Source organism: Balaenoptera physalus (assembly GCF_965194825.1).
Source record: "Balaenoptera physalus genome assembly, chromosome: 11".
Lineage (NCBI taxonomy): Eukaryota > Metazoa > Chordata > Mammalia > Artiodactyla > Balaenopteridae > Balaenoptera > Balaenoptera physalus.
This window is the reverse complement of record NC_138896.1, coordinates 45,160,350-45,176,807: the sequence shown is the minus strand read 5'-3', so window position 1 is coordinate 45,176,807 and position 16,458 is coordinate 45,160,350. Positions and strand designations below refer to the sequence as shown.

The window sequence follows — 16,458 nt, the reverse complement described above, 5'->3', positions numbered from 1 at the left end:
AAAGGAGATAAAACAAAGAATAAGAGGGGAGTATCTACCTGAGTTCATGAAAAAGCCTCTAGCCATGAAAATATTATCTTTGCAAATAAAAATGGAAAAACTTCTAAATTTACAACAACCAACCTTACAGCACTGAATCCTGGGATGATGAAGAAATTGGGGAGTGAGAATTTCATTTATAGCTAAGTCACTGTGAAATTGGTTACACACGGAAGTGTATGTACACACATATACACACACACACATGCATTCCTTCATTTCGACAACCATGTTACTATAAGAAACCAAGAACATCTTATAAACATACCAAGGCAACTCAAAGTACTTAACTTTGAAATATGACCCCCAGTTGATCTAGGAAACAAAATGTAAGAGCCAAAGCCTTATTTCTAAGTACCATGTGTCAGGTTGACAGTACATCATGGAAATGTGAGCCTCTGATATACTTTAGTGCAATAATATTAAAATTATATCTCTGTGTATCTCTATATTTCTCTGTTTTTGAGAAAGCCCTCTCATGCTATAAGAATTTGAAACAAAGAAATTAAAAATATTCAGTCAAAGTAATTAGATACCTTGAAGTCACCTAAATAAAACACCAAAACAAATATAAAAGATAGATTTCTTCTGGATTCAAGTATATCAAATACATAGTTCTTGTATTCTACTAATAAATCATTTGATAATTCACAAAAGAGAACCTTCCTAAGACTAAAAAAGAAACTGAAGGATATCCTTTGGTTTTATATAGGGTATCCTGTCTAATTATTTTGTTAATTAAAAGTAATTCATCAATTAATTTAATTCAAACTTAACTTTCAATGTTATGCAAATACAACTATCACTTTAAAAACATCTAATAAATACTATATTTGTGAAAAAATGTTGACCAAAATGCCAAATATGAAGTCATTTTTATTAAATCATATCTAGTAATAACAGAGAAACATTCCCAATTTTGTGAGTCAATACATGTGAACAGTTATTAATTTAAAATACAATAAAGTGAGACAGTCTGCTGCATTTTAGTGCAACCAAAAGATTCTCAGTATCCCTAAGAAATGTTAAGTCTAGTATTTCATGACATATAATATGTTATAAAGGTTTTATAAACAAGACACTTTACTACACCCTATATCTGCTAATGTCAAATCCCTTTACAAAATATCATTTTCATTGTTCAAGAGGTTTCATGGCTCAGAAACAGAGCTATGCTCTAAAAAGATTAAAATAACTTATCTAGATATTTCAAGTCAATTTTCTGAAACTGGAGCAGACAGACTAGGAGTTGCTTCTGTCAATCTGTGTAGCATGATTTCTGATCAACCCATGTTTTCTGAATGAAAGCAAGCAAACAGAAACACCAGCAAAATATTCCTAAACGTCTCTTCATTCCACATAGGAAATATATCTCAATCGTACGCCTATCTCCATCTGAGCCTGCATTCCCTTTATCCTGAACTGTGGATATAGCATCTTCACTCACTATGTTTCTCCCTCCCTTCTTGTCTTTCTACACCAAGGCCAGAGTGAAATTTTCAAAATGAAAGTTACCCACTCCCCAAATTAAAACCACTTAAAATTCCCTCAGGCTCTCAGGCTAACATCATCACACCAATTCTTTCATCAGACAGCTTCTTAAAATCCTCCTCTTGGGCAAATTTCTGAAACACGGTGCAGAACGACAGCTCAGCCATCTCCAACAGACACGGTGGCAGCAGATCAGGTAGAAATGGGCCACTACCCCAGTTTCTGGAACACATATGCTCAACGATTTGATTCTCTCCCCACCCCTTCCCAACCCCCACACCTTATTTTCAAGTTTGAATCACTGAGAAGAATAATTCCTAAATGCTCTGTGTAAAATTATCTCAAGGAAGATTTTTGAGATTTCCAAAGGTTCTGCTTTCAATTTGTAAAACAATCAGCATTTTCAAAAAGAGCACACATCTCTTCATGTTAAGGAGATGAGATAATAAAGCTATTCCAAAGCTCTTTAAAGTGGCAAAGCTGTCTACTGACCTTTTGCTGACAATATAAACTTCATTTTAGGGACTGCAGTCTCTATCACTTCTTCTGGAATTTCTCTCTGAGCCCAAGTAGCTACTACTATATCCACTGGGCTATGAGGGGCCAAAAACTTGCAACTGTGTAAATTCCACTAATTGATGAAAAAAAATTATATCTAAGTTCATTTGTGTCATATCTTAGATTCCACATTTAACTATATTCAATATTCTATGATAAACCATAATGGAAAAAAATATTTTAAAAAAGAATGTATGTATATATAACTGAATCACTCTGCTGTACAGCAGAAATTAACACATTGTAAATCAACTAGACTTCAGTAAAAAAATTGATAACCATAAAAAAATATATCTATATACTTTTCATAGCTAAAGCTTTTCAAATTCCTGCTTTGAGCAAAACTAAATCTAAATCAAAACTAATAAATCACAACTGTCAGCCTTCCAAGAAAGCAATACACAATCATGACAAGATTTTCAGCATTAAGGACTTTCCTCTACAACCTGAAATGGGTATTTGTCTAGTTTAAATAGACTTTGGTTTCCAGATATGTCTTAGTTGTTTGTTTGTTTTGATAGAAAATACAACAATGTCCTTGACACACAAATTACCAACAATGAAAGAGAAAGAAGATCTATCAGAGTTTACATCTGCAAAGCCTAAATGGGGTGTATGAGTTAGGGCTGTTTCATGGTAACATTAATAAAAGTTGGCATAACATGTACCTTATTTCTTATTGTTGAGAGGTCAGAGGTGAGCTCTTAAGATGTCTTTTCATTATTAACGATACATCTAGCACACTGAATTAATCAATGCAAGGTTTGTGCTGTTTTTCAGCATTATAAACTACTCATTCTTAAATAAATCTCATTTCAAAGATTACTATCATTGAGTAAATCTTGCATTTTGCCATATATTTGTGTACAAAAAATAATAATGCATTTTTCCAACTAATAATTCTTTTAATAACATTAAATACCACACAGATGAGGGGCTTCCCTGGTGGCGCAGTGGTTAAGAGTCCGCCTGCCAATACCGGGGACACGGGTTTGATCCCTGGTCCGGGAGGATCCCACATGCCATGGAGCAGCTAGTTCTGTGCTCCACAACTACTGAGCCTGCGCTCTAGAGCCCGTGAGTCACAACTATTGAGCACACATGCCACAACTACTGAAGCCCGCGCGCCTAGAGCCCGTGCTCCACAACAAAAGAAGCCACTGGAATGAGAAGCTCGCGCAGCAACGAAGACCCAATGCAGCCAAAAATAAATAAATGAAATAAATAAATTAAAAAAAAAATACCACACAGATGCAAAGGCACAAAAAGTAAAAGCGGGTCTGGAGGTGTCTGGCCCACCTCGTAGTTTCCTCCTGAGGAAGCAGCATCCTCAGGCCTGAGCACAAGATACTGCACACAGAGCCCACGTGAGACTAGGACCCACTGGACAGCTACCTGCCGCTGCACAAGTCACACAGAAACCAGTCGGAGGCTGGTAAAGAAACGTCTTGTGTTGTTTATGTAACAATGCTGAAACTAAAGTGCTGGGGTAAACGCTTTTTGAGATATTACTGCTAACTATTACAGTTTCTGGTGGATAAGTTATTTTGAAAAGGAGTCCAAAATATTTGTCTCGAAACACTCCTACCCCAAAAAGGACATAAAGTTTTGAAAACGAAACCCAAATAGCAATTAGAAGATTAATCTACTCAAGAATGGAAAAGCCTGGCTGTAGAGCATGCTGGGTTCTGAGATGTTTTCAAGAGTAAGGCAAACACAGAAAACAAAGTCTAGATGTCCTGCTGAAATCAGATCAGCATGGAAAAAATAACCTTCAGAATTATGATCCTGGAGGTCAGTACAAGGGCGTTTGTTACATTATTTTGCATACATTTGTGTGTGAAGTATAGTTCAGGGGAGGGAGGGAAGGAGGGCTGAGGGATTTTTTCAAAGGGAGAGGAATGGCTTGGAGGAGGGCCATCCAGGGACCCAAGATCCATAACGAGGCAGCAGCAAAAGAAAGGAAATAAGGAGGAATCCTCCACATAACTTCATGCCCACAACAGAAGGAGTGACAGAGGACATCCGGTGGGCAGACTGTTCTATTAATGGCAATACAGTGGCCACAGGAAGAGGAGGATCAAGAGAGGAAAGAAAATTCCTAGTTTTAGGCATGCTGAATTTGAGGTGCCTTTGAATATCCAAGAGGCAACTAAACATATATGGATTTAGAGCCCAGGAGAGGGTATGGAGCTGAGGGTATAGATTTAGGCGTGATCAGCAAGCAAGCAGCGGATACACCATGGAAGGGCTGGGTTTCCCAGGGAATGTGCATAAGGCAGGGATGTCACTGGCAGTGCTGCTTCGAGCTCAGGGTTCAAGCCCCACCCAGGGGAGAACAGGACCCATGGCAATGTCTGCCCTGGAGACCTGCCGGGTGTGTGCTTCCCCATTGGGAGAGAGAAATGAGGAATTCTGCCAATTGACCTAAAAGTTTTATAATACTGATTTTATGCAATTACAGGTTTGTGGGGGCAGGAAGGGAGGGAGGAAGAGAGAGGGTGAGGAAGGGAGAGAATGAGAATACAACCAGCAGCTCCTCTAATTTAACTCTTTTCTCGCACACTTGGAACAACGTTGAAAAAAACATTCCCTGAGGTAAGCACTCTGCCACCAGTTGTGAGGCTGACTGTTGCTCTTAAAATCCTTAAGGAGAGTCTGCTGCCAGCCAGTGGCGACTGTGAAGTCAAATTTGTGAACAGGGCCTATAGAAAGAAAAAATTTTTCATGATTTCCCTCTTCAGAAGATGGGCACGAAGGGAGGGAACGAGAATACACAAGAAGTTAATAAGCACGTAAGGAACACACTAAATGGCTTTTAAAGAGTCAGCAGACCTGTGGAAAACAAGGGTGATGCCATAAGTTGAAAATGAAGAACAAGAGAATGGCTTCATTTGAAAATAATAAATCCCTTCTCTCTGAACTGCTCACCCAACACTGGCTAAATTAAAACACATAAAAATGACAGGAAAACAATGCTCACTTCGAAAATATTGCTCCATTTTGTTCTCTGGTGTTTTCACCCTCTACCACTCCCTTCAGCTTCCTTACAAACCCAGGAGGAATGACCATGTGCACTCCTATCAAAGCTGTGCCTTAAAAGAAATCCGAGATAGGTGATCAGCACAAGGCAGACCCTTTTTTTCATATAATCTTCTTCCACTCAAAGCAGAATAGACTCTTCCGGTGATATTAGGGCAGGGCATTCATATACATTCACAAAGCCTCCAAAATTAGGTAGTTTTTGTTCTGGTTTGGGGTTTTTTTTCCTTTTTATTTTTAACAGACTTTATTTTTTGGAGCAGTTTTAGGTTCACAGCAAAACTGAGAGGAAGGTACAAGGTTTCCCATATACCCTCTGCCCCCCACATGCATAGCCTCCCCATTACCCCCATGAAATTGGTACGTTTATTACAACTGATGAACCTATACTGACACATCATTAGCACCCAAAGTCCAGAGTTTACCTAGGGTTACAGAGGGTTCACTTTTGCTATTGTACATTCTATGGGTTTGGACAAACACATCATGACATTTACCCACCGCTGTAGTATCACAGAGAACAGTCTCACTGCCCTAAAATCTCTGTGTTCCACTCATTCATCCTTTCCTCCCCCCTAATTTCTGGTAACCACTGATCTTTTTACTGTCTCCATAGTTCTGCCTTTTCTAGAATGTCACGGAGTTGGAATCATACAGGATGTAGCCTTTTTAGACTGGCTTCTTTCACTCAGTAATGAACACTGAAGCTTCCTTCATGTTTTTCATGGCTTGATAGCTCATTTCATCTGGATGTACCAGTTTTTTTTCCATTCACCACCTGAAGGACATCTTGGTTGCTTCCAAGTTTTAGCAATTATGATTAAAGCTGCTAAAAACATCTGTGTGCAGGTTTCTGTGTGGCCGACAAGTTTCTGATAGGTGTGTTTTTTAATGAAAAACGTAGGGAATGCTTTTCAAAATGTCTTTACGTTCTCCTCACTTCATACAGGAGCTGAGATGGCTCCTCCTGCACTTCCGAACTGCCAGGGAGTATCAACTTAACATCAAGCACACCAACCCTTTTCTACTAAATTGAAGATGCACAATTTATGCTTATGCATATATTCGTTTTTTTAATACATCTTTACTGGAGTATAATTGCTTCACAATACTGTGTTAGTTTCTGTTGTACAACAAAGTGAATCAGTCATATACATACATATACCCCCATATCCCCTTCCTCTTGAGCCTCCCTCCCACCCTCCCTATCCCACCCCTCCAGGTGGTCACAAAGCACCGAGCTGATCTCCCTGTGCTATGCGGCTGCTTCTCACTAGCTAGCTATTTTACATTTGGCAGCGTATATATGTCAATGCTACTCTCACTTCGCCCCAGCTTCCCTCTCCCCGCCCCGTGTCCTCAAGTCCATTCTCTATGTCTACATCTTTATTCCTGCCCTGCCACTAGGTTCATCAGTACCACTTTTTTTTTTTAGATTCCATATATATGCGTTAGCATGCATATATTCTAAGAGACACACAATTTATAGGTCGAGAAAATAACCTTTGAAAGCAAAAGGCAACAACTTATTTTAACCAAGACCTCACAGTAACAAAAAGATACAGTTCTATAGAGAACAGGATGTTCCACAGAATGCTCTCTTTTATTACTGGGACCGGCAGATGTCAAGTAAAATTAACTTTTACAAGCAGCTGCTCTTTTAACTTCATTGATTTTAACAACCAAAAATCCTGAGTCTTTCTGAACTGCATTTTCTTATAAGAGCAATGGATCTCAATTACAAATCCCAAACAGTGAGAATCCACGTTCTATTCCTCCTGCTCTTGGAACCCAATTTGTTCCTTGGTTTCATGTTCAGACGCCTACAGCACTTTCTGGTTTTCCTCGGGCTCAGACACATCATTTCACTGGATCGTCACAACAGAGCTGGTTTCATCGTGCAATGCTTTGGCACATGGACCTTTCTCTACCAGCTGCCCACAAACATGATTTCTAGTACGTGGGCTCTAAACACCAGCCAACAACCCTGTCAAGTAAAATGCATACGTTCCACTTGAGCTCTAAACATGCCCAAGTAGTTTAATTAACAAAGAATATTAAGCAATGCAGAGTTAACAAGGTATTTCCAGTTCAGGGGTCTGGATGATACAAAGAACTGAGAGCGTAAACCTGGGAACAGTGCAAGCAGACATCCCAGGGCTGATTTCTGATCATGAAACCTATGGTGTGAAAAGAAGCTTGTTATTCAAAGGCTAAGCTAAGCACCTTAACAATGCTCTACATCATTTAAAAACGCAAAACAATTACTTGAGCAAGGGAAAAAAGGAATGAAGAGATACGCGGTACTAAATGTACACAGATCGCTGAATTTTCTCCCTTAGAGTTAAACACCCATAAAATCATTTTACTTCTAGAATACTCTGATAATTTGAGTACCAAGTTCTTAAACTACTATAGTAAGCAGTTTCACAATGAGACTTCTCACAAGCAAAACCAAGATGTTTTATTTTTCATGTTGGCACCCAAGAGATTGAATTGTCGATCTTCTGTCCTCTTAAAGGACCGCTCTTTTGTGTGGGAATGAGAGTGGCAGCAACACGGCCTGCATTCCTTGTGTTTTTACTAAATGCAGAGCATTCTGCTAGGAGTTCTACACAGACTCCAATTCTACAACATTCTCTAAAAGGGTTATTACCCCTGAGGCACATCAGGGGGTTCAAGAACTATTCAGCCAAAGGCACCAGGGAACCAGTGACCTTTATGCCTTAATATTTTAGTCTCTTGTATTTATCTTAAAAATTTACCCCACATTTATACTTGATTCCAGAACATGTCCTTCTTAGTTTTACTATAAAAATAATGTTTATTTTACCACTGAGTAAAACAGCACCATTGTGCTATACATATTTTATATATGCCCGAAGATGTATAATCCCATAGATCTCATCATCTTATAGCTTTAGAAAACACATGACCACACTTTTACTCCTTATAGCCCCCCTGAAAGCAGTCTCTGCTGGTACATTTGGGATGGGGGGATTGGCTGAGATGATTCTGGCTCCTGCTACATTTCACTGGCCAAGTCCTGTGTCACTTCATGTAACTATCACAATTATAGAGGAATAGACCGGACATTTGTTTCCACCATATATCTTTACGTGCAAAGACTCTAAACATCATTTAAATTCCTAGATTTTCCATCCATTTAATAAATCTGTGAGGCAATAACTGAAGTTCTAATGTTCCTTATTCATTATTACCATATTTTCATTCATCATTTTTGTCTCCCAAAACATCTCTACCACATTTACCTAAATTTACATTTGTCAACTTATTTAATGTAAGAAGTATACTTATCTGGGTTTTCCAGAATGAAACTATTCCTTTTCTGTTTGTTGTATTTAATCCTTTGACATTAATTTATTAAATAATCTGAAATTAATGTCAAAGGATCCACAATTATATTTAACTACCAGGTGAAGAGACACACAAAAGATATGTATGAGTAAGTACTTTCATTTTTCTATGACAACTCTTCTTCCCTTGATTTGGTCTTTCATGAGCACTTGGACATGGAGACAGGGCCCGGAGGAGTGGAGCGATGGGGGTGGACAAGGATTGTCATTACAGCCTCAGTGACAGGGACTGTTGTGTGACAGAACACAGTCCCTGGGCAGGCACTTGATGACCCGGAGGGCCTGAGGTGATTAAAAACAACTCTACTTCTACCCACAGCTGAACTTCCATGTATGTTTCTAGGATGGCAGCCCAGATGGCTCACAGCATACCTCCAAATGAGAATGTTAACAGGCGCTGCAGAAAGCATTCACTACTGAGCACTAGAGCTGCCTCTCCTTGCTTCTGTGACCTACTCCTCTCAGCCAGCTCAGAGCACCTTGACTCCTTACTTGATCAAAAGACCCTGCTTTTGTAGATGCAGTAAATGCTTCCAGTTCAGTGCAAACAGCCCAGCGTGCCTCCACATCTCGTTCTCAGTTTACTTCCCTAACCTGAAATAATCAAATTTTGCACTATTGTTGGCTTCATTCAATTCAGTTGAAATTTAAGCTATTTTCTCTATCCATGAATCAGTCTTACAGTTTTCCTTTAAAAATAAGTAGGACTATTATAGAATTTTGTTCCTCTACTTAACGAATTTAAGAATTTAAATTTAAATTAAAAGAACTTAAGAATTTCTACACTTAAGCCCTTCTGAAAGGAGTTTCTTAAAATATTTGACCAGCTTTCAATAATGCACAGACAAGAAGGTTTTGCCTTGCCCTATGATTATAAAATTTCTTATCACTATATTTAAAACAAATCAGAACAGAAAACATTTTTTTCCATTACTAGGACATAAATACGAATAACCACCACTCATTATTAGAAGACAATAGAGAAGTATAATGTCTTTACTGTGATAAGGACATTTAAACAATGCCAACTGGACTTTCCACCTCAGCGCTCCACCATCAGATGATTTTCAAAATAATTCACTGTAAATTTGGAGACCAAACTCACTACAACTGAAGAAGTATGAAGGAAAATGAAGTAAATGTATTTTGAAATGTTTCAACCAACACAACAGAGTACCCCAAATCCTCTTCTTTTCTTTCTTCCTTTTATTTTTTTTTTCAAAGTTAAGAATTATCACAAGTAGCAACCCAGATGCTTGATGTCTTCTCATTTCTAAACTCAGACGTTTCAAATCCCCTTAAGAACACCAACCCAAACCCCTAAATTTAATTAATAGAAAAGTATAAAGCCATTCATAGTTAATTTAGATCACCAGTAAATGACAATTGCAAGCAAAACTCCATTTTCCTAAGAAAGGTCAAAATGTTTTTACTCCTTATTTCCTTCCTAGGCTATGACCTTTTCTATTATTTTAAAAATTGGAGACAATAAGTAGATTCTGTGGTAAAGAAGAAATGCTGGTCTGAAAATTGAAAGAATACTTCCCTGCTTGTTTAGCTGGAAAAGGTTTTTAAAAATAATGTGGCTATCATAACAAGCGCCTATTGTTCTGACAGGGCAAAATTATGAGCTGCCGTTTGAGTGACAGACATTCCCCTGCAAGCTGTCTAGGGTGTGGATTCCAGACCATGGTGACATACATACTGTGATTACGTGCACCTTAATCTAGCCCAAAGCACCAAGGAATGAAATCAAGAGGGGGGTAAAGTAAGCATGTTTAAAGATACATCTCCTAAGAGTAATCATTTTAGCACAGCATATTTGTAAAACATCCTTTGACATCAGAACAGCTAGTTGAGACTTTTAAAAGACTGTGACATACATTTGACCGACAGCTTTCCAATAACATTATTTCATACTTTCTGGCACGAACAGGTTGATAGTGTTTGATGGATAACCAGACAAGCAAAGGACAAGTCTGAGCAACAGCCATCCTTTATATCTGACATCTTCACGCTTTACTACATATCTTAGGAAAGGGGAAAGGGAACAAAAACCTGTAGGCAATGTTAGTTCCAAAATATCTCACTACATGACTTCCCTGGTGGTGGAGTGGTTAAGAATCCACCTGCCAATGCAGGGGACACGGGTTCGAGCCCTGGTTCGGGACGATCCCACATGCCACGGAGCAACTAAGCCCGTGTGCCACAACTACTGAGCCTGCGCTGTAGAGCCCACGTGCCACAACTACTGAAGCCCGCATGCCTAAAGCCCGTGCTCCGCAACAAGAGAAGCCACTGCAATGAGAAGCCCACACACCGCAACAAAGAGTAGCCCCTGCTCGCCACAACTAGCGAAAGCCCGCACGCAGCAACAAAGACCCAACGCAGCCAAAAAAAAAAACAAAATTCACTACACACAGAAAGGTCCAAATCAAAATCAGTATTATCTTGAAGCAGTCAATGCTTAAGTAAAAACTCATTTTGTTGCAATTAAAGAGTCAACAACAGTTATACAATTGGGGCGAGAGAGAGATTTGCCTCTTACATTTCTTAGTTAAAGTTTACTTTCTCCAGTAAAATGTTCTGAATGAATAGCCACAAGATCCCCTAGACAAAGCACAGTTCACCGAATGCAAAGCTTGGTATTTTTCTGTTCTGCTATTTGTGCCTGGCTTACATTTCCCCCTCAGTTTGTTCATTTTAATCGAATGTTCATGAATGCCAGCATAAACTATAATCAGTCCTACTAAGATGCTTCAATAGTGTTGGCACGTGTACTACCACACAGCTGACAAATTTAAAAGTCAATGACTGAAAAACACATATATTTGTCTTAAATCTCCATTGAGTTTAATTTTTTTAAGTGATATTAACATTACGTAAAAGTCCTCAGCAGACTTTTTTCATTAAAGATACATCATCATAAAATTATGGGCAATGAAGGACTTAAGGCAACTGGACATCTGCAACAGTAGACTATGAATTTTCACCAACTTTCTAGCTAGAAATCAACGATAGAGCTGTTGGCCCCTATGCCAGGAGAGAACCGAGATGCTTGTCACTAATACAGCAGGGGCAAATCTAGAAGGAAGGATCAGAGTTCAGTTTTGCCCGTGTTAAGTTTGAACTGCCTGTTAGACATCCAGGTAGAGCTACCTGGACTTAGGAAATAAAGCTGAAGAACTAGTCAGCCATTCTCAGAACATTCTGTAGATTGTGTTTTAACAAAATTTCTACCCTGAAAACTATAGCAATCAATGTCTTGCAATTTTAGTGCTCCTTTTTATTATCAGCTACAATTAACAGATACAAGTGTCACTTGCTACAGGACCACCAAGGTCTAAGATCCCTTAATACAACTGAAGCCTTGCAAGAAGCTCTGAAGTCACCCAACAATTCTCAGAATATTTAACCATCATTTCTGTAGGGATGCACTGACAGGATGGTAGCTACCAGCCACATGTGGTATTAAGTCCTTGAAATGTGTCCAGTCCAAACTGAGATGTGCTGTAAAACATATACCAAATTTTTAAAAACTAAAAGAATGTAAAATAGCTCATTAAAAATTCTGTATATTGGTAACATGTTGAAATGATAATATTTTGTACATATTGGTTCAATAAAAGACAGTAAAATTAATTTCATTCTTTTAAAACCTTTTTAGTGTGGATTCCAGAAATTTTTAAATTACATATGTGGATCACATTTTATTTCTACTGGACAGAGGATTTCTGAACCAAAGGTGAATATGACTTCTTTCTGGTACCAACACAAGCAGTAATAACATGCTATTTAAATACTTTAAATCCTGGAGCATGAAGAAGAGTAACTGAAAATCACTAGTGTCACACGCAATCATTAGAAACAGAAAATCATCCATCTTACATCTGTGGTCACAAAAACACATTTTGTGCATGCCCCAATAGGAGATAAATCAGAACTATAACCCCCCCCACAAAAAAAAGGTAAAGAGAAATGTATCTCTTTAATGAAAACAACAGCAACTTCTCCCAAATATTTATACAAAATCATAAAATTACATATTGAAAATATTTTTTCAAGCAGGAAGGTTATAGAGAAAATATGTCCCTTATTACACTGAGAAATACTTTATCAGATGCAGTATGAATTAATGAATTTATTTTCCAAGTTTTAAATTATATATTATAGAGGTGATTTCCCTCACCTCACATATGCAGAATAACTGAGAACCTCAGGGCTTAAAAGATAACTTACTCTAATTCATCTTAATTTGTGGATAATCTATTCTTTCGCTCCAAAAGTTTTTAGGTTTCTTTGGCTACGATATTCTTAAATTTCACTAATCTACCAAGATGTGGGTTTTTCTTATCTTTCCTCCTTGGTATTCTATTAGTCCTTTCAATCTGAAGTCTTTGTTCTTTCTTAATTCTGAATAATTAACCATCATTAGTTCTTCAAATATTCTTCTCTCTGCCAATTTCTTTTCTCCCCTCTGGAATTCTCTTCTTTGAATGGTGGCACCACTATCTCTCGCCTCCATATTTCTTAGCTTACTTGCTATTTTCTATCCCTGCTTTTCCTCTGCCTTCAGAATTCCTTAACGTGATCTTCAAGTTCAATAATTCATTTTTCACTTGTATCCATCTTGTTCATCTGATTTATTAAGTTCTGTAACTCCAACTACTGTATTTGTCATATCTAGTTTTTCCACTTAGTTCTTTTTATGACTTCTTGCTCCTTCTTAATACTAAGTATCCTCCTTTATCACTGAACATGTATATTATGTTTATTTTACATTATTAATCCATCTGTTCTAATGATTCTACTTCATGAAGCATACACCATTCAGTTTATCTTTTTATGTTTTCAATAGTAGTTGTATCTTCATGTGTCTAATTATTTTGGCCTATGAGGTCATATTCACCAAAGGATATGAGCTAATAGATCTGGAAACCTGTGAAAAATGGCCCAAACTCAAGTCCTATCCCTCCCTGTGAATTTGAGAAGGAAGGGAGAGGAAGGATGAGCCACAGGCACCAAATAACCACTCTTGACCACTTCTGTTTACTGGAAAGGATTATTTAGCCTTTGAACTCTAAAAGCAGCAGCACCGGGAGGAGGCAACTTCCATGCAATCCTCAAGCCCCAGGAGAACAAGTGCCCTGGGGTTGCTGGTTGGCTGGGACCTGTTTTTTCTCAGCTCCTCACCCCAGCAGGGCCCCTGTGGCGCCCTGACAGGACCCTACCCACATCAATTTCTGGAGCAGACGGGCAGGCAATCATTGTTTCAAGCCACTGGAAAAAGTCAGGTCAAAAACAAAACTTGAAAGGAAAAATCATAAAACAATGCATCTTCTCCTGAGTCCTTAGGCCACCCTATATCCAAGGCTAAACCACCTACACACGCACACCAACCCATAGTAGCCTCCCCACCCCTGGAGTTTTCATGATTATTTTAGTTATTTCCTGAGATCCAGGCTTTTCTCTTACGTCTGCAGTGTCTCCATGGTTAGTTTTGGGAAACAGAGCCAACAGCCCACGTTGCCTCTCCATCCTGGCAGAGTATCAAGTAACTGAGCAAAGCAATGAGCTCCCTGTGCTACAGTTTAGGAAACTGGCAAAATACTAGAAAACAGGATTATCTGTAAGGATAACTGATGACACTGAGTATAAATCTAATGCTTTTAAAGCAGGACACGCTCAGTTAAAAATACAAATAAACCTCTAATCCAGTTGCCAGACTAATGCCAACAACACATCTCCACCCCTGAGATATTTCTGGCACAATATAAGCATCACTGGGAAGCCGTCACCCCTTGAGCAGCCACGTAAGAGTTAAGTCTCGGGCTGGAACATCTCCTTAGGAGAGGATGGCTGTCACAGCCCGCGATGCTCACCGCTCTCCTGGGACTCTCTCTCCCTGCTCTGGGTCTGAGGTGCACTTTTTCATTCTGCTCAAGCCTGCGTGTCAGGTGACACCTGGCCAAGCCCACTGCCACTGCAGCGGGCAGGAGGGGACAGGTCCTTTGCCCGCAGCACAGAGGGGCACAAACCAACCACCTCCCTGCAACCCCGCTGGCCTGGGGGGCCCTGTGCACTGCTGAAGCCGTCCCTGCCCTGCATCCTCTCCACGTGAGTAAGTGCTGTTTCATGCCAGCTATGAGAGTAGTGCCTTTTTGGTGACCCTGACACCTGCAGGCCACAGTGGGCTGACCTCCTGGGTGATGCCTGTGCTCCCCTCTACCAGGTAGGACTCCTCCTCTGAGGTGGTAACATGTGTCACTTGCTCCAAGTACAAACATACTCTCAGAATCACAGATTTTTCAGTAAAATTACAGGTGACTTGAACCTATATTCTACTTTTTAGCTAACCACAGTTTCTGCTTTAAAAGGCACAGCCTTGAAACCCTGTTGGATAAACCCCAGAGCTGACCCACAACCACTGTCCCCATTCACATTACACTGAAGATGATGGGGGGGTGCAGGGAGGGGAGGTGGGCGGGGAGGGGGGAAGGGGAGAGACAGGAAATGCCACCGAGGCAATTAATCCCAGGAACACTGAGCCACCAGGATTCCAAACACCACCAGTAGCAACACCACACCATCACTGGCCTCTGTCTTAGCGGATCCTCCTTTCCAACCTCAGGGTTACACACTAGGACTTTAATGCGTGTGGGGCTGAAAGGGGAAATCAGGCAGGAGAAACACAGTAGTGAACAGTGTGCACCTGAGCTTCAACTCACACATGCCTGGATTCAAATCCTAGCCCTCACTAGCTTATGACTTTGAAGTGATTATTTAATTCCTTAGGGCCTCAACTTCCTCATCTGTAAAATGAGGGGACTAGTTCCTATTTCACATGGCTACTGTAAGAACTAAAAATAATAAATGAAAGAAACTTACAGATATATAATATAGTATGTTATATATAATAAATGCCTTCAATTATTTATTCAGCAAATATGCACTGTGCAAAACAACAGGCTCCATGCTAAGAGCTAGCACTAGCTGTTGCTACTATTAACCACTACTAAAACTACCACCATCACCTTTACTATTACTTCTATTATTTCAAATAAATTGACGAACTTCACTCAGAGTTAATATGCTTACTCTTGAGGCAATTACCCTAAGAGTACATTTACTGGTTTCTCAAATTATTTCAATTCCCAATGGATCCAATCTACTCCTTAAAAAAAAAAAAACAACAAAAAAAAACTATTTATTACTATATGGTTTTTAGTAAAATGCCACCTCCACAAAGCATCTGCTTCTCATTGTTTCTGAACACAGTGCTTATAGTACCATAAAAATAATTACTTTAGGTTCCAAATTTCATTGATCAAATAAACTCAGCCCCAAACATGATACACATTTCTACATTTCTACTACAATATTATCCCCAAAGTAGACAATTCCTTAAAAAGAAATACATATACATTCATTAATACAAATACACATAGACACCTTGAAACATGTTAGATTATGTCTCTCTTACACTAGTTTCCACCTTCTTGTCCATCTTTACTATGTGAACATTTCATAGAAGAGGGCAGACTTGAAGACCCTGATTCAAAACCAAGTTGCACGTTTGTTCCAATTAAAATTTAATATTAAGCTGATTAGAAGACATTTTTGTTGTAACTTTCTAGTGGAATTGTCAGAACTTCACTAGTGATCTTTTACCTTGTTTTTCTGATGCAACAGTGACTAAAAATTCAATGGCTAAATAAATATCACAAAAATAAATATTAAATGCTTCTGCCACTCAATAAACAAGTTTTTCTGAAATGCTTTATTTGGGGAATATGAATAAAATCCTTATGTTTCTAACTAGAAGAAATTAAATGTATCCTCTATGTGGGGGGAAGAAGAGATTATGGCTCTAGCAACTTTTATATAAATAATCAACCACAGAAATATCTGTTGAGTGTCTACTCAATTTTGATCCATTTTCCCCTGACAT

At 38.9% G+C, this 16,458-nt stretch overlaps 1 protein-coding gene across 5 annotated transcripts in view; it reads right to left on the bottom strand.

The window, feature by feature from the left end:
* PRIM2 (DNA primase subunit 2) overlaps nucleotides 1-16,458 on the bottom strand; it is a 281,680-nt gene that overhangs the window by 118,946 nt on the left and 146,276 nt on the right. The window contains exon 8 of one of the 5 annotated variants that reach the window (XM_082414347.1): nucleotides 422-12,017. The exons of the other annotated variants lie outside the window; for them this stretch is intronic. Within the exon in view, the coding sequence (XP_082270473.1) occupies nucleotides 11,979-12,017 (39 nt within the window). The 3' untranslated portion in view covers nucleotides 422-11,978. Of the gene's footprint in view, nucleotides 1-421; nucleotides 12,018-16,458 lie in introns of those variants that run through there. 5 annotated transcript variants of the gene reach the window in all.